This window comes from Rhinopithecus bieti, unplaced genomic scaffold (genome assembly GCF_001698545.2).
Source record: "Rhinopithecus bieti isolate Rb0 unplaced genomic scaffold, ASM169854v2 scaffold_6380, whole genome shotgun sequence".
In the NCBI taxonomy this organism is placed as follows: Eukaryota; Metazoa; Chordata; class Mammalia; order Primates; family Cercopithecidae; genus Rhinopithecus; species Rhinopithecus bieti.
In genome coordinates, this window is record NW_016806642.1 from 2,986,902 (window position 1) to 3,006,384 (window position 19,483).

General features: G+C 39.8%; 1 protein-coding gene across 3 annotated transcripts in view; it reads right to left on the reverse strand.

Moving 5' to 3' along the window:
- Nucleotides 1-14,995: 14,995 nt before the first annotated feature.
- The window catches only part of PDE4B (phosphodiesterase 4B), a 592,970-nt gene continuing 588,482 nt past the window's right edge, over nt 14,996-19,483 (reverse strand). For 2 of the 3 annotated variants that reach the window (XM_017877179.1, XM_017877180.1), the window contains exon 11: nt 14,999-17,263. In XM_017877179.1, the coding sequence (XP_017732668.1) occupies nt 16,898-17,263 (366 nt within the window). In that variant the 3' untranslated portion in view covers nt 14,999-16,897. Of the gene's footprint in view, nt 17,264-19,483 lie in introns of all 3 variants that reach the window. The other variant, XM_017877178.1, reaches the window with a different exon arrangement.

The following is a 19,483-nucleotide window of genomic DNA, read 5'->3' on the forward strand; positions in this document are numbered from 1 at the left end:
TACACTGTCATGCCCACCTTTGAGTGGTGTCTTCACTTTAAACTTTTTGGCATACTCACAAACCAATCAGCATGCACTCCCCATTCTGAGTCCATGAAGGGCCCCAGACCCAGCAACGGGGCAACCATCCACTCCCACAACCCTCATCCCACATCACTTCCCCACTGAAAGCCATTTTCATCGTTCTTCTACATCTTCCTCACCCTTCAATGCCCTGCATATCCTCATTCTTCTTGAGTACAGTATAAGAACTCGGGAACCACCAAATGCAGGTACAAGCTATAACACAGATAAGCTGGGGCATATCAGCATGGCTGAGAGAGGCCCAGGTGAGGTATTGCCAACCAGGGGTCCTCAGTTTGCAAAGTGACTGAGAAGAAAAATCCTGTGTCACTATTAGAAATGTGATTTTATTTTTATTATACTTTCTCGGTGGTTATTATGTAATATCAGATTTTATATTTTTATTTTACTACTAGGCCCAGCTTACTGATATGTCTTATTAATTTAACCCCAAGTGTAGCACACAAATCAAATATAAATAACATTTTTTTGTTTCTTAATGGTACTAAGAAGCAGGGAGTTCAGTTTTATTCCTGTTCTTAAACTACATCCACCCAACACCAAGCATTTCTTTCTACCCATACCCAGTGCCTTTCATTTGGCCTGTGCTGTGCTTGGCAATGGAGCTCAGAAAGTTCCACTTTGTATTCACCTTTCAGAGTTAATTTGTCCTTCAAAGTCTTCTACCCCCACCCTCCCTTAAGCCATAGTGAGGAGTTGAGTGTGTGTATTAATTATGCTTTCTGGCAGCCTCATGATGCTCATTTGGAGGCTTCCCGGACTTGGCAGCACTGACTTCCATTTTAATTAGCTTCTCAGGAGGTGTTTGCACAATTCATAAGATAAATAAGCCTGCACTGGAAGTGGGAAGCCCAGTTTATAGCAGCCTGGTCTCCTGAGTAAAGCTCCCTGGAGCAATGTTTCTGAGAAGAGTGATCTAAATATGACAAGGGAAACAGTGGACTTGGTTGAACTCATCCTCACTATGGATCGGAAGCTTGGGCTGTTGCTGGAAATTAGTGCGATGCTGAACCATCTTGGAGATCAAAAGGAAAGAAAATCAGTAATTCTGATTGTCTGTATTTTAAAATTTATATTTTATTCATCATTGACTTTTAGCGTTAATTTTGATTTTTCAAGAATTATTGCATTAAAATATTCTTTATTTTGATTACTGAGGGTTTTTCTTGGCATTCCCTTACATTTTGTACCTGATATAAGTACCTTATTCATCTCACTATAGTCCTGAACCTGCTTGAAATGCCCCTATAGTGGGTTGCATTGTGGCCCTCCGAAAAAATATGCTCATGTCCTATCCCCTAGAGTCTGTAAATATGACCTTATTTGAAAAAAGCATCATTGCAGATGTAATTAATGATCTCAAGGTAAGATCATCCTGGATAATCTAATGGAACTTAAGTCCAGTAATAAATATCCTTATAAGAGACAGGAGAAGAAAAGACATAGGCACACAGAGGAGGTTGTGTGAAAATAGATGCAGAGATTTGAGTTTTGCAACTATAAGCTCAGGAATGCCTGGAACTACCAGAAGTCGGAAGAGGGAAGAAACATTGGGAGGGAGCATGGCTCTGCCTGTACCTTGATTTTGGACTTCTGGCTTCTAGAACTGTTAGAGAATAAATTTATGTTGTTGTAAGCCATCAAGTTTGCAGTCATTTGTTAAGGCAGCTTTAATCAACTAATACAGTCCCAAAGGCAAGTGTGTTGATAGAAGTCAGTAAGCCAGATTGGGGAGAAACCTCAACTCTTAGGTCCAAGCCTGGGCTGCTGTAGGTATTCCAAAGTCAGCAGAAAGAAACACAAGCACAAAATGAAAAGTTAAAGGCAGTTTCTGGTGGATAAAATGTGTGTGTGTGTGTGTGTGTGTGTGCGTGTGTGTGAATTTTTGTTGATCTATCAAATGTTTATTGAGTACTTTCTATTTGCCAACCCCTGTGTCAGGCACTATGTAAATGCACTAACGCATTTGCACATAAATGCCCAAGCACAGATGTGCATGATTTAAATAAAATCATAAAAGATCAAACTAAATTATGAAGCAACTACAGAATTCCAATCAGTTTTTTGCAGAATGCTTGCCACATCCCTTCCAGCTCCTTAATAGATCTAGCAAAACCTCTTCTCTTTTATTTCTTAATGCCCTTTGTTAACTGCTACTTGGTACTTTTCGTATTATATTGCAATGGAAGATTCTCTTACCTTCTCTTTTCCCCCATAAGGTAAACTCAATGAAGCTCAGTGAAGTAATGGATTGTCTTTTTAAATCTCTGTTTCTCCAGCACTAAATACACAGGTGCTGAAAGAATGAATTAAGCCATTTTTTTTTTTAAAAGAACAGAACCCAAATAATATTATGAGAAAAACAATCAAACTCAAACACAAACTCCTAGGTTCAAGTGACCCTCCTACCTCAACCTGTAAAGTAGCTGGTACTACAAGTGTACATTACCACACCCTACTTTGAAGATGTTCTTTTTTGTACACACACATAATAGAAAGCCTTACAATAATAAGCTTTCATTTCTTCATTCTGTTTTTATACTATAGCTGTCATTGTTTTACTTTTATATATACATCATAAATTTTATACTACTTTTTTTGTTTAAAGACACAATGACCTTGTTAAGAGGTCTTTTTAAATATGAAAATGGTATATATGTAATAGTGTTGTTACCATTTCTAGTGTTCTTCATTCTTGGATATAGATTCACATTTCCATCTGAAGGAAGTCCTTTTGTTTGAGGACTTCCTTTAACAGTTCTTGTAGTGTGGATTTATTGGGACCATGCATTCTTTTATCTTTTTTATGTCTGAAAAGGTATTTATTTCACCTTCACTTTAAAAAGGTATTTTCATTTAGTATGCAGTTCTTGGCTAACAGGATTTTTTTTTTCTTTTCTTTTTTGGTGCCTTAAAGATGATGTTCCATTGTCTTCTTGCTTCCATTACTTCTGGCGGAAAATCTGCTGACCATAATTGCCTTTGTTACTCTGTATATAGCATGACATTTTCCCCTTATCTGAATGTTTTTTAGACTTTTCTTTATCGCTGGCTTTGGGCAATTTGATTATCAGGTGCTTTAATGTAGTTTTCTTCAAGTTTTTTTGTGGTTGGGTTTTTTGAGCTTTTGAATTTGTGCGTGCCCGTGGGTATATTTTTAATTATTTTGGGGAAAAAAAAATTTCCAGTCCATTTAAAAATATTTAAATATATAAATATATGCAATGATAAGCATTGTAAATAAATTTTTTTGGATTTTGGAAGAAAATTAGTTTCCGGGACAACTATACATTATTAGGCCATTTGATTGATTCCTTTTTTTTCTTAATTCTCTTTTCTCTGTGTTTCATTTTGAATGGTTTTTGTTGCTCTGTCTTTAAGTTCACTAATATTTTCTTCCACAATATCTAATCTTCTAAAATTAACCCTATTTACTGTATTTTGAAGATGTCTTCCTTGTCTCTACTTTACATGGTAAACATATGGAATACAGTTTTTACTGTTGTTAAGAAAAACTCTAACAATTTTCCTCTGTTCTCACACCAAAACAATAGTTAATACCAAAATACATTTTGGTATTTCTCTCCACTGGCAAGCAAGCAATCAAATCTGTAGCAGACACCAGCTAGGTGTTCTTCAATTGAATTCCATTACTGTCTCTTGGAGACAGCATCAGATCCAACAGTTTGAGGGCTCAGTCTCAACCCTCAACCCCACAATGTCAGTTGCAAGTCTGGGCCTCCAGAACTTCTGATCTACTAGCTTCAAGTCTGGGTTCTCATGACTCCCACTTTGGATTCCATTAATTTGCTAAAGGGGCTCACAGATCTCAGGGAGACACATTTACCAAGTTGTTATAAAAGACATTTTAAAGGATACAAATAAACAGCTGGATGAAGAGATATATAGGGCCAGGTCCAGAAGAGTCCCGAGTGCAGAAGCCTCTGTCTCCCTGGAGTTGAGATGAGCCACCCTCTCAGCATGTGGTTTTGTTCTTGTTTACCTTTCTGCCAGCCTTCATGAGTTCAGCTCTCCAGAAGCCCCATGAACCCTGTCCTCCTGGATCTTTTATGGAGACTTCCTTGGGTAGGCATGATTGAAGCATGGCAAACCGTGTCAAAATGTGATTGGACAAAAAGAGTATGATCTACACCCAGCAAGGCCTGTCTGTTCAGATTCTACTTGGCATCTCAGCAACATTTCTTTCTCCAGGATATGGGGCAGGACTCCCCCACTGGAATGAGGTGAAAGGAGGGCAGACCAGTATCAGAGAGAGAGAGAGAGAAAGAGTCTATCTGTAACCTCTGTAGATCTGTTTGTAACAAGGGCTATGGGAGTTATGAGTCTGCAACTGTGGATGAAAACCTATATACATAGGAGTTATATATATGAAATATTACAAATGTATTATTGTCTCTTAATTCTAGCATTTAGAGTTAGTTTTTTAAATTGATTTTTCTCCTCTTTATTGATTACAGTCTCTTCTTTCCATGCCTGATAATTTTTCATTGAATGCTATTTACTGTGAATTTTACTTTGTTTGGTGCTGGATAATTTGTATTTCTATAAATATTCTTGAGATTTATTCTGCAATACAGTTAAATTGCTTAAAAACACTTATCCTTTCAAATCCTGCCTTTAAGATTCGTTAGGTGGGGTTGTAGCAGTGCTCAGTCTAGGACTCATTATTCCTTACCTGTGGAAGTCCTTCCTGAGTGTTCTGAAAATGCCCCCTGAACCATGACATTTTTGGCTGATGGGTACGGGTACTATTGTCCATCCTGTGTGAGCACAGGGCTTTGTTACTTCTTATCCTTTCTAGCTGTTCTTTGCCTTGAGTAGTTTTCTGGCACTTGTGTGCTAATCAGTGTTCTGCTATATACTCGAAGGGGGCTTTCTGGATTTCTCTCTCTGTGAAGCTCCTCCTTTTCTGGTACTCTGCTCTGAGAACTCTGCCCATCTTTTTCTTGCCCGATTCCCATCTCTGGAGTTAGCCGGGCTCTGCTTGGGTTACTCTCCTCTATTCCATGGCTGGGAGACACTTTCAAGGCAGTAAACTAGGACAAACATAGGGCTTATGTCACTTGTTTCATGTCCAGAGAAATCACTCCTTTATCCACTAATGTCTTGAAAACCAATGAATCATAATTTTTCAGATTTTTTTCTTTTAGTTGTTTCAGGCAGGAAGTTAAATCCAATTCCTACTATTCCATATTGACTGGAAATGGAATTCTGAGACTGCCTTTTCAAATTTCATATGTCCCAGCCCCACTGCTAGAGTCTGATTCAGAATCTGTATTTTGCGAAAGCAGAGCATTCTGATATATACTCTTAGTTATGAACCAGGAGGCTATATCTTTGCTCTTTAAAGGGTTGTTCAAGTACCAGCACTATCAGCATCACCTGGGAGTTTGCTAAATATACAGAATCTCAGGCTGCATCCCAGACCTACTGATTCAGAATCTGTATTTAAACAAGATCCTCAGGTGATTTATATTCACATTCAAATGTAAGAGGTGTCAGATGGACCAATTTCAAAGTTCCCTTCCAATTCTACAGTTCTATGTGCCTGTGAAATGGATAGAAGAGCAAGATAGATTGTAGAAAAGTTATAGCATGTTAAAAACCTGAGGTTCTAGGGTAAGTTTATTACATTAACTGCAAAAGACCTAAGAAAAGGAAAAAATAGGACAGTTAACAGGACAAAAAGGGCAACTAATTATTGCAATTACTAGAAAGTGCCTAGCAGGTCTTAGGTACTTAGTAAATCATTTTCTTGACTGACCAACTGACCAACAGATGACTGGTTAGATGCACTGTCAAAGCTGGCTTTGATAGGATTCTTACAGGGACAATTTAGACACAGAGAGCTCAAAAGAGGCAGAATAATTTGGCTCAGAGGAAATAGTTCAGACTACTTAAGAAACATTAGCATTCAAGAGAATTTGGTGAAAGAGGGTCCCAGAAAGTTCATTCTTTATAATTGAGGAAGTAACTAAGGGAATTGCAATTCCACGGTATTACAACCAAAAAGGAAGAGCTTGCTGTTGAGGAGGAAACAACAGGCAACTTTGGAGAAACTGACCATGCCAGCTCCAAATTTACAACAGCCCGATGTCCTTGTGTCAGGTTCTAACTGAGTCCAAGGGGAGTCATTGGATGACTGGTAGGTAGCTGGAAAAACACTTGAATCATATACAGTTTTGATGTAGCTTTGTTCTGTCTCTGGATGCGAGCGAACCTAGGCACAAACAAGCATGGGTGTGAGCCATGGGCACAAGCTGTATGTACAGTGTTAACAGGGTAACTATACCTTTTACGGACAATAGTGGCTCTGAGCCAAGCACAGGCTCATGTGGGTGATCACCTAATGTGCCTCTCGTGGCATGGTTATATAATGAGTGGAGGTGTGTGCCTGCACTCCAAATTTGCTGAGTCATGCTGGACTGGATATTTGCTTCAGCCTGTTCTTGACCACAGAACATCTATTTTCCTTACATTCCACCCCCTAGGCCAAAAGAGACATTAGCCTTGGACACACATGTCTGACACATATAGGCCTTATACATAAGCTGTAGGCACACAGGCCCTAGACACACAGGTCTGACACATAGGTCTTACATTTCACACCCAAGGGAATGCGAGTGGAATGTAAGGCTGAGAGAGTTTTTCTAGTGGGGAGATGTACCCACAAAGAGGAACCCTGGACCCAGAGGCCACAGTAGTAATAGAGGGGGCAAAAACTCTAAGTTATGGCAGGTAACCGCCCCATGGTGACGCTACCCCAATGTTGCTTTATACATTAAGCCAGGTTTTAATTTCCCTACCTTTGTGGGCCTTGGAGCAGGCAACAACATGTTACTGTTCGTCCCCATACCTGGTCAGAGGAGGTCATCCTTCCTCCCATAGGTTTTGCCACATGGCTTGGCCCTACATGGGCCGGTGACCAACTAGCCACTTCTGTAACTTCTGGGTATTTAACCACAAGATTAAGCCTCGATAAACTGCCCAGCTATTGGTGCAGATTACTGTAGGTGTCACCTCCTTAGTGATCACTATTCACACTGTCCTGAGTTCAGCCTATTGGCAAATTTGCCCACACTTGCTTTCAAACCATATGGTGCCAATACTAACTTGGACTTCAGCAGTGGTCCAGGCAGCAGTAGCACCCCGGCTAGACCCATCTGTAGACTATGACCCATCAGGAATGGGGGGGTGCCTTAGGCCCCATGGCCTTATCTTGCATTGGGACTACAGGTCCTGAGATCTTTTGCAGCTCTGCTGCTAAGGGACCTGTACTCAGAGTACTCCACTGCTCTAAGTAGGCATCCCACTTTGCTAAAGTGGATGTCTGTGCTGTCCCAATCCTGGGGATCATTACCCGGGAACGCATCATTACCCATTCCACTGACGGGTAAGTCATCTGCATGACGACTGCAGCCCGTGCTGTCACACTCTCACAAGCATGAAGGGCGGCATATACAGCTGCTAGCTATTTCTCTATCAAGGAATACCAGAGCTCAGCTCCCTTCCATAGTTGGGACTAAAAGCCTACTGTTATTCTCAAGCACTCCATGCACTGCCACAGGCCCCAGCTGAAGCCATCTGTGGTCACATGCACACCCAGCTCAAACGGGCACCTCTGGTCAACTACCATAGGACTTGTGCCTGCCGAATAGCCCATTTGGCTGCCAGGAAGGCAGTCTCAGTCACATCATTCCAATCTCAGGCAAGAGAAGTGTTGCCGCTTCTAAATCTGCAAGATAATCAGAGGTTAACATAATATTATCAAGAAGACCATGACATATGGTGGGTCTATGCATATAGCCCTGTGACAACACTGTGAAAGTTCTTCCAAGACTAATCCCTCTGCCAGTGCTTTGGAATACATTATTTCTGCTTCTCAGGCAGCCAGTATCAATGATTCAATCTCTCTCCTCTGTTTTCAATTGCTTTGTCTTAGCAGGATGCTCTCCATTTTCATTAAAATACGCTTAAGTAGATCTTAAGTATGTTTAGTACTTTCAAAAGAAAAGTTTCCCTTACCTCTCATCCTCTTCTAGATAGCACTCTACTCAATCTTCCTTATTGCACCTGAACTTCTTATCTGTTCTCACTGCCTCTATTTTTTCCTTACCTCTTTTTTAGTCTTTACTCACTAAAAACTAGCTAATGTGCCATCACTCCAAGTTCATCAATGATATTCGTATTTCTAAATAAAATAAATATTTTCCTTCTTTAAAAAATTAATGTCTCAGAAGGATTTAATATTGTGACCCACTCCCTTCTTTAAATACTCTTTTTTTAGCCTTCTTAGAAACCAGAGTCTCTTGGTAGTTGTCCTAGTTCTTTGGTTTCTCTTTATCAGTCTCCTTTACGTGCCCATCTTTTTGTGTTCTCTTATGAACTAACAGAGTACCTGATGTGTTAGTCTTGTCTCTCACAGCTTTTCTCATTCCACACTCTCTCCCTGGGACATGTCATGGCTTCAGGTTCCTTACGTATGATCCCTGTGATAACTCCCAGCCTGGACTTCTTTGAATCCCAGATGGTCATATTCCATTGTCTACTTCACATATACTTTGGTTTCACAAAGCTGCTCACATCAACACACTCAGAACTGGAATCATGCTTCTGTGCCAACTAATACTTTCCCGGTGTTTCATTTTTTCAGAGAATGACTTCGCCTTTCTAGTCATATTGGGCAAAAACTCAGGATCTAGTCTTGATTCTTTTTCTTCTCAATAGAATCCATCACTAAGATCTATAAATGCAATACCTAAATAACTCTGCATCCATCTGTTTATATCCATCTTTCAGCCTCACTCTAGTCTAAGATATCATCTCATCTTGGCTGGATAACTGCAACAACCTGCTAACAGATCTCCCACTTTCTTTATTGTCCTCTTAAGATTTGTTCCTGCACTGCAATTAGGATGATCTTTCCAAATGGAATCTGATCGTATCATTTCCCTATTTAAAAATTTGGGCAGACACTCATTATGTTTAAGAAAGAGCCCATTCTTGTAATAGTCCACCAGGTCCTGTGGGACCTGGCCTGTGCCACCTCACCAGCGTCAATTCTGACGATTCCACTACCCCAAGTCAAATTGGTCAGCTTTCAGTTCCTCCTCGATGCCCTGCTAGTCACACTCACTATAGGACTTTAGTACAAGTTGCTTTTACAGTCAGAAAGGGCTCCCTTCCCTTTTTCTTACAAATTAGCCAAGGTGATTTTTAAAAATTAGTCTCACATTAGTGTATTTCCATCCTTTGGATAATTTGTACCAATTCCTAATAATACATCCACTTTTAAAAACGTTATTAATATCTGTCTCCTTGACTGCAGCTTTATTTAACGAATAGGGCTTTCCTCTGCTTGTATGTCCCTGTATCCTTAAGGTCTAGTAGAATACTTGGGCCACAGTATGTACTCAATAAATAGTTTTGAAATAAATCAGTGTATGAATGAGCCTCAAAAATACTCTTTCCCATTCTCTACTTTGTACATGCTGTCCCTTCCCGCTGTAACAAAGTTCTGCCTGCTCTTCGTCTGTTGATCCAGGTTCATTGACAGCTTTCTACACATTCTTAAAGACTCAGCCTTATCCTTCTATCAGAAATGTTCCCTAATTTATACTCCCAAAGGAGTTAGATGCTCCCATTTTTGTGTTCTCTGTTTCTTTAGTCAGCACTTCTTATACTGCTACTGAAGGATTTTGTTTATACATCCATTTTCTTACATACTCCAATACTTAAGACATAGGGACAATGTCTTAAAACAGTGCCTGAAAGTATTCAGGACTCAGTACATGTTTACTGAATCAATCAGTGGTAGGTTCTAAAGAATCCATTCAAATGAGATAGATTCCCTTGTCATCCTTCACTACTCCATGGGGATCCTTTTTGAAACTGGTGGAAGAAGACAGTGTTACTCAGTTAAAAGAATATGAGTCTTTAACTTATATCCGTGTGCACAAATATCATGTGCTTCTGCTAGACTTGCCATGTAAAGTAAAGAGGAGTTGGGAGAGCATCTCTGTTCTTTAAGTAGTTTCATGTTTCTAGGCATATGATTTCCCACGATATTGAAAGGGCCTTTCAATGTGTTTTTGGCTCATAATTGGTGATCTATCAGAAATCAGAGAGAACACAAAACAGACCAGAAATCTGGGAGTGTGTGATAGGCAAATATTTTCCCAGTCTCTAGAAAGAAAGAGTCCAGCACTACGAAATGTCAAGCATGACATCAATTGTATGCAAAATTCTGGAATGGATTATTATCTCATGGTTTGTAGGCCATTTGAGAGGGCAGTAACTAGCATTAATTCCCCAAGGACAAGTCATGCTATCATAGTCTCTTTTCTTAGATAGTTAGGGCTAATATATTATACTAAGAAGGCAAATGCTTTAGATATGGTATATCTGAATTTCAGAAAAGTCTTTGATCACATTTTCCTGATATGTTTTGTCCAGATTGACCTAGGTGATGGTATACATAGGTGAATTTATAATTGACTTAGTGCCATTGCCCATGGAACATTGACTAATGGATCAATGTTGATGAGGCAGACTTTTGACAGCTTAACACATATCCATTCCTTGTCTTGTTCTGGTTAACATTTTACTAAAGTGTAAATAAAAATATAAAATACATTATTATCTATAGATAACAAATTCTGGTAGGAAGGACATAGTTTGTGAGCTGTCAGGATGAGAATTCAAAATAATTTTTAGGCCAAAAATAATGAATTAAAACAATAGTATGAGGATTTTTCTCATATACATATTATCTCATTTAATCATCATAGTAGGGTATTAATATGACTAATAACCCTTATTTATTGTATGCCCTGAATGTGCTAGATGCTTACCTTTGCCTTTCCAAATTTTTTTTTTTTTTTTTTTTTTTTTTGAGACAGCCTTTTTGGCTCCTGTTGCCCAGGCCTGGAGTGCAATGGGCGATCTTGGCTCACTGCACCTCTGCGGCTCCCGGGTTCAAGCGATTCTCCTGCCCTCAGCCTCGCCGAGTAGCTGGCGACTACAAGCGTGCACGACCACGCCTGGCTAATGTTTGTATTTTTAGTAGAAAGGGAGTTTCTCCACGTTGGTCAGGCTGGTTCGAACTCCTGATCTCAGGTGATCGCCACTCAGCCTCCCCAAAGTCTTGGGATTGCAGGCATGAGTCCACTGCCCTGGCTCCAAATAATTTTTTATATATAAATATATATATATATATATAATATATTTTCTATATATACGAAATTTATATAATTATATATTTATTTTTTTCAATATATATGTCTATAATTATTTTATATATAAATATATTTTTTATATATATATAATATTTTTCCTGCAGAAAAGGATACTGAAGGTAAAATAAATTGCATACCTTCTATGAGGTTGTACAGGTAATGCTGGAGCTGGGATTTACAAATAGGTCAATCTGACACTCAAACTGAAAACCCTCTTTCTTATACCCTACTTGTTTTTTAGATGAAATGTATCAGAGAAGTATAAATTCTGCCCTGAAATTCAGAAACTTAGTTGTATAAGAACGAAGTGGAGAAGATTTAGTTTAACAGTGGTTCATGTGAAAAGGTAGGAAGCGTTTTGTTTGCCTGTAAGCATCTTATGAATTATCCAGGTGAGTCCCTGACATCCCTCCAAATGAATGCAATCTTGGATTATAGTACAGCGTACAGAACAAAGAAGGGCAAGAATCACACTGTGCCCCACCATGAGTGAAGTATGGTGCTTGCTTCCGAGGCACTCATCCTAAAAGGGCACTGTCTATTTGAGCAAGCCCAGAATAATTTGACCATAATGATGAAGATAGGTCATATGCATAATGGTTGAAGGAGCTACAATGCAGAAAGCATGCTACCTTTAGCTATATATAGTTAACATTTGTTCATGCATATTATGAGCCAGACATTATTTATACTGTTTTACAGCTTTAATTAATATAATTCTCAGGATAATCTTATTAAATAGGTGCTGCTATTATTACTTCTATTTACAGATGAGGAAATTGAAGTGCAGAGAGGTCATATAAACTTTCCCAAGGTCACATAGTCAAAAAGTCTGGCTCCTATTTTCAATTGGAACAAGAAATTAGAGGAGGAATTACATACAATATTTAGCTAGAAGTGTTTTAAAAAATCAAACAAGAAAGGCTGCTCTAGAAGAGTACACTTTGATTCCCAGAAACCTAGTAATTTACATTATTTCAAAAGGCCTTGCTGAGTTATCTATATCCTGATGCTTTCAATTAGGCATATTTTTGGAGGGATTCTATAGCATTGAAGAGGAAGAATAATATGATTTACATGTTTTCTTCCAACTCAATGAGCCTATCAGTGTCAGCATAGTCCCATATGATGGGTTGAAGTGACAGCACTCATCCTCCCAGAATCTTGAAGTTTATGTAGAAAAATCTAGATTAACTGGAACTTGATTTCAAGAACCCTAAACTAATCAAAATGTGTTGCTGCCTTCTGCTTTTAGAGGTGATTTTACAAGTTTTAAATATTAATCAATCCCTTCATCCACGAGTACATACACTTAGATAACAAAGATTTATTGAGCTTCTACTGTATGTAACACTATGCCTGATTTCATCTTTGGCTGTCTATTGTTAGCTCCGTTTAATGATGAGAACATTTAGGCTCAAAAATTTAAGAAATTTGTCCAAATCCCCACAGGTAGGAAGGTACAGGAAAAGGCTTGGAACACAGGTGTGTCAAACTATGCTTTTCCCAGTGTACTCTACTCCTTCAGCAAGAAAATCAAGTAGATCCATATTTCACAAGTAATTTCAATAAAAGGGTTCTACTTACTTCTTGGGTCATTAGCTCAACAAATATCACCGGTTCTCCTTTCACTTAGGGCTGGTATAGTGTTTGTTGATGAAGAATACAAAGGTTAAAAAAGAGACCAGGCAAAAAACATTGTTCTGTCTTGGAGAGGGTTCAGTGCTGGGTGGAGAGACATCTGAAAACAGATCATTACGATCAAGTGAGAGAAGCTGAAAGTTGAATTGCCTAGAATGTACATTCTTCTGATCATCCTGTTAATTGAAATTTTACATCATCAACATCCAGATTGATGCAACAAATGTTTGAGCATGAACGCTGTGCCAGGTATGATGCTAGGCATCATGGAAATGGAGGAGAAAGTACTAGGCATGATTTCTGTACTCATGAAGGGTCTAGTTAGCTTGGATGCCTGAGGTCTGGCCTGGTTCTTGAGACATCCGATAGGAAACTAGTGAAATCATGCAATTTCTTCTTACCTAGAAGTTAGTTAGAAGTCAGCCAGTAAGATAAAACTGGGATGTAACAAAAATTACTTGTTAAAATAGCTACATTGGGCATGATATGCTGGCCATGATGAGTGCACAATGAATATCTGATGACAGTGGGGGTGAAAGAACACCTCAGCTGCAGGCATGATTTTCTGTTTCAGAGCAGTGGATCTCTACTCCAATTGCACATTAAGATTACCTGGGGAGAGACTGGGCGCAGTGCCTCGTGCCTGTAATCCTAGCACTTTGGGAGCCTGAGGTGGGCGGATTGCCTGAGTTCAGAAGTTTGAGATTGGCCCGGGCAACGTGGTGAAACCCCATCTCTACTAAGACACAAAAAATTAGCCACATGGGGTGGCACGCGCCTGTAGTCCCAGCTACATGGGAGGCTGAGGCACAAGAATTGCTTGAACCTGGGAGGTAGAGGTTGCAGTGAGCCGAGATTGTGCCACTGCACTCCAGCCTGGGGGAAATTTTTAAAATCTGATGCCCAGGGCTTCACCCAAGGTCAATTCAATCAGAAATCTGGGAGGAGGATGGGCCTCAAACAAGTATTTTTAAAAATATTGATTTCCCACATGATTCTTATTTGCAATAAGGATTAATTAAGAACCTCTTACCAGTAGAAAACAGACCTGTAAATATTTATAGCGCTAGGCATTACACAAGTCACACCTGTGGCTTTTGTAAGCAATTTATTTTGCTCAATTTCAAACTCTCAGAGATGGTGAGGCACAATCAGAAATCAGAGATGATGGAGAATGTTGGAAATAGCTCTGCGACTAGCAGGCAAGCTGGTTCTGCAGTGTCGGCTCATTTTAATTTCAGCTGTGTTTAGAGAAGACCATCTTGCTGGTTCACAGAGCACTCCCTTGTGGCTAAATTATTATGGGCCAACACTGATTCTTGTTTGCAAGCTTCGGCAACAAACACACAGTAATACACACACACACACACACACACACACACACACTCTTCTCAGGATAAAATATTTTAAAATGCTGACTTTAAGATTTCAACAAAGCATTTAAGTATTTTTCTTATACATAAACAGTTCTTTCCAGAAAGAAAATCATAGCCATATGGCCAACAAGAGGCTGCATGGATCACCGAGAAAACCGTGAGTGTCCACCCATGCTCTGTGGGTTGTGGTTGAAGATGACTCTTTGGACCTTAGATTCTTCATGTGTCAAATGAATCAGTGGGACTCTCTGACTGCATTATACTAATGTTCTATAATCTATGATTCAGTTTTCTAGAGGACTCAGCCAAGTTGGGGATTCCCTTTCTTTGTCTAGTAGATTAAGCACTTCAGACTCTTAAAGAGGTAGAAGGAAATGGTTTGAGATGAGCAAAGTGGTTTTGTTTGTTTTCCTTCCTCAACCCCCTTCCTGCATCATTGAGCTGGGTTGAACAGTTGCTAAGAAAGTGAAATGTTCCAAACTGGGGGACTTTTTGGACATAGATTCTGAAACTTCAGTTGTGATGTTGGCTGGACAAAGTGGTTGGCTTTCTTTGTGGGGAATGGCAGAAGAGAAGAGAAAGATCTGCTTTTCATATGTCAGAACCAATCATGAAATAAGTGGGCCTACAGACTAATCTAATCATGCTTTTGTTTATTCACCTCATACAAAAGTCTCTTTAGAATGCATTTGAACACAATATATAATAATAATACTATGACATACATTGTGAGAAACGTTTGAAAACGATCAAATGTTTACCTGAAACAATGCAGTGTTCATAGACATACAAACCCATTGGTCATGCACATTTGTGCCATTTTCTGTAATTACTGAGTCACAATGCTGAACTGAAAGCATGAAACATATTTTACAAACGGAAACTGACATCAGTAAGAGGCCTAACAAGTGTTATCAGAAGAGGCTTCACATTTGCATAATTTGCTACATCAGTTCACATTTTATTATAAAAATTCACATTGTTTTATTGTTTTCTTTTGTAATGAATTGGAGCATGACATTCCTGCTTAATGGCAGGCAGGAGGCTAGCTCTTCAAAGTCAGTAGTTTGGGAGCATTCAGAAGAATCATCTGTGAGCAAATGTAGTGTTGCTTTTTGAACCAAGGCCACAATGATAGTAGGACCCAGTTATAACCCAACTCATGCCCACACAGATTTGGATAGAGCCTGGGTAAAAACTACATCCCATTGCCCCCGCCCCTATTAAGCTATACAAAAGTAAAAGCTCAGTATAACCCATTTAGCATCTAATGTGAGAATCTTGTTTCCAACACTGGTTCATAAAGGGGTTGTGCAGAAGTAGCAACTCAGGTAGGGAAAGGGCAGACCCTGTGAACAAAAGCCCACCCCTGTCCTCTCTGCCAAGGGGGCCGTATGTCTCTCCTAAGTGATGTTTGGGTTATATAATACACAATACAAAACATTACAAGAAAAAGTCGTAACTCTTAGGCAGAGTTTTCTACACAAATTTAACACCACCATTGGCAGGCAATGTTAGATATATAAATTAATAACTTACAAAACATTACATTATATACATTAAGTAATAAATACACGGTTATAAACAGGAATGGAGGTGTTAGCGCAGAAGGCAGTGCAAGAGAAGGATGGCAGCATTACATTGAAAACAGCGTAACTGGGTGAAGAGAGGAGGTAGGGAACAGGGCCAGGGACTGTACAACTCCTGTCGGGGGCAGGGTCCAAGACACAGCAGGGCACACTGCTTAGCACTATGCACACTTTTATGCTCCTTTCTACCCCCTAATTTGTTAAATTTTATTCTGTTTACAGCAAAAAGTTAAACTCCAGAGGAGAAAAAGTATTGTTGAAGGCAAGCAAACAGAGAGAAGTTATAAGAGTGGCTGTGGAGTTGGATTGGACAACAGGGGAAGGAAGTAAAATGTGGTTAGAAGTGTATTCTTTTTGTCTGTTTGCAAAAGTAACTGTAGTAAAGTGAAGGATATTGCCCAAGAAAGAAGGAAGACTATTTTCTTTCCCTTTTCCAGAAAGAGTCAAAAAAGTTTGTCAACTTTGAAAGCTTGTCTGTGTAGAAGTTGATACTAAACTCTAGGTATTCAACAGGCATTTTAAAGACATGAAAATGTTTTACAAAAAAGGCACACAGGTTGGCAGACAAAGGGACAAGTGAGCAGATTCATAAATGAAGTTATTAGTCAGTGAGTTCAGTCACTATCGGGGATAAGTTCCCGAAACTTAGTGCAGAATGATCTCTCAGTTTTGTGTCTTCCATTTTCAAGCCATGTGTCTTGATCAGAACCGGCCACCAGCAACAGCTTCAGCCCTCTCCACCAAGCTTGCCGGCAAGGCAAGTCAACCGTGGGATTTCCTGAGCTGTTCTTTGCTTCCTGATCTTGCATTCTGACTCCAAACTCAAGTAACTGAAAGGCCAGGTGGCCCTTGTCCTGTGCAGGTCTTGGCCCCCATGGTGGGCTGGCCCTACCACATAGCTGGCATGCTCATCAAGGGGAGAATGTTCATCTCCACAGGGAGAGGGGGATTATGTATCAACTGGGGACTTGTCTTCTGTTGCAATGTCTATGTCAGTCTCTCCCAGGGAATCTCTGTTTTCTGGATCAATCACGCAAAGCGTCTTTGTGCTGCTGAAATAGCTGTGTCCCTCTCCCTCCTTCTCGGGTCCTTCAGAATCTTCCTCATCAAGAGTCAGTTCAAACTGAAACTTCTCCATCAGACCCTGGCAGTCCCTGTTCTGCTCATCCAGTGGTGGTGAGGGACTTTGAGGTATCATGCTCTGATACCAGTTCCTGTTATCTTCTAAGGTATCAAGAATGTCCTGAGCATCAGGCTGTACCAGATCTGCCCAGGTCTCCCACAATGGATGGACAATGTAGTCGATGAAACCAACCTGGAGAAAAATAAGATTACACATCTGTTATTGTGATGGTGCTTGAAAAGTAAACACGGTGTCCTGGTTTCCATGCAAAGAAAGAACATGAATAACCAGAAAGATCAATCATAATGGATTCCATGATTTGGGCCCTCACTATACGGTGGGTCTTACACTGAATGCAATCGATGTATTCTCTCTTAATCCTGAAAAGTAAGTATTGCTGTGTATTATTTAGAAAGGCAGAAACTACGACTTACTGAGATTAAATATCTTGTCAGAGGTCACATAACTAGTGAGTGGTGGAGCTGGGACTCAGCCCCAGCTTCGTCTGATTCCAAAACCTGTGTTCATCTCACTACAACAGATTGCATTTCTTTTTACGTGCGCCAGATAAGAAGTCTGGATGGAATCCTCGTGTTTTCCAGGGACCCAAAGACAAAGCATGACTCTGTCACTACTTGGATTCTGTGAGTCATTTTCTGAAGAAGGCAGGCCCAGGTCTAATGTGTTTTGACTCAATATTTTTTCCTTGCTAACTTTAAAATATGTTGCTATTCCAAAGTGATGAGGAGCTGGCTCCTGACTACTCTGGAATTTCTCAAGTTCTGTGGAATGCTTTTGGCTGGTAGAGGAGTTTGATGAAACATGTGAAAATATTTTAAGCCCTGAAAGAAACACATATCCCCTCGATGGACATTCATGCAATTGTTTTGGATCTATAGAGCACACAGTCATTTCCATCAGGAGAAAGAAGGGAAAATAAAAAACAATTAAGCAGTTCCTTTTGCTGGTGTTCCTGTGATTAAATACCAGGCTTATGGCTCTGTTATGGTTTACTCAGGGGCTACGCATCCTGCATGAGCTAGCAGTGTGGCCTTATGCTGGCCTCCTCATTGTTGGACAAACAGGAAACACTGGGGGTGGGGACAAGTAGAGAGAAAGAATAGACACTAGTTGAATGAGAGAAGGGAATTCCCCTGCCATGGTCTGGGGAGCTAGAGAGATGCTAGGTTGGGATTTAGGGGTAGATGGGCAAAGGGCACCCACCCATGGGACATTATACACTTCTCTTTCCACACTACTGGAAACTTCCCGTTATTAACATGTTGGTATTTGGCCAGTCATTTAATACATCCAAGTTGTACTGTACACAAGAACTTTGGTCATATGTGACTCTTTCATATCTAAAAAATATATATATGATGTGTGTGTGTGTGTGTATATATATATATTTTTTTTTTTTTTTCTTTTTTCTTTTCTTATTCTTCTTCTTTCTGGTGCTTTCCTAGCCTTAAAAGCAAGATTCACAGCAAAGTCAGGGCATCTCTGATCTACACTGGTTATAAAACTCAATCATACATGATTCAGATATTTCTCTCACTTCCACCCCTCCTTTTCCCTCCCTTTTACTTCTTTACATGTGCTTAATGAATGTTACAGACTATTTTCAAGGTGTTTTCCAGGGACCCAAAATAACAAGCTCAAGGTAATGGAGAAAATTGATTAAGCTGAACACAGTGCAGTCATTTCCTTTCTTCACTTGTTTTGCTTCTGCTAAGAAATGCTGAGAATTTTTTTGCAAGGTAGCTGCTATTTATTCCCTAGATCACAGGATGAGAGAGCTGTATGAACCCTGAGAGCACCCAGTAAAGAGCTTTACTGGTGGGCCAATCAGACAGTGTTCAGCAGAGCCCATCGGTGGGAAACACCAGAGTGGATAACGATGTTACGGCAACAGGAAGACCTGTCCCTAAGATGGAGAGTGAAGAGCTTTGGATAAGAGGGCTGCTGTAGTGGACCAAGAGGACAGCTTTGAACCTGACATGCTGGAGAAATATCTGCTTTATCTATCTTGCAAGGCTGTTTGGGGGTCCAAGTAAGATAATATATGGAAAATGTGTGAAATGCTGCACAGAGCATCATATAAACATAAAACATCACTGCTATTAATAAAATGGTGTTATTCCTCCTTACTGATTCATATCTTGTTCCACTTAAGCCTTTGGGCTATTTGAATTGACCCTCATTAACAATGTTAACTTGCATTTTTACAGCATATTAGACTTCAGATCACTTTCACAGATTTTTTTTTTCTTTTTTTTTTTGAGATGAAGTTGTGCTCTGTTGCCCAGGCTAGAATGCAGTGGCACAATCTCAGCTCACTACAACCTCTGCCTCCTGGGTTCAAGCGATTTTCCTGCCTCAGTTTCCCGAGTAGCTGGGACTACTGGAACA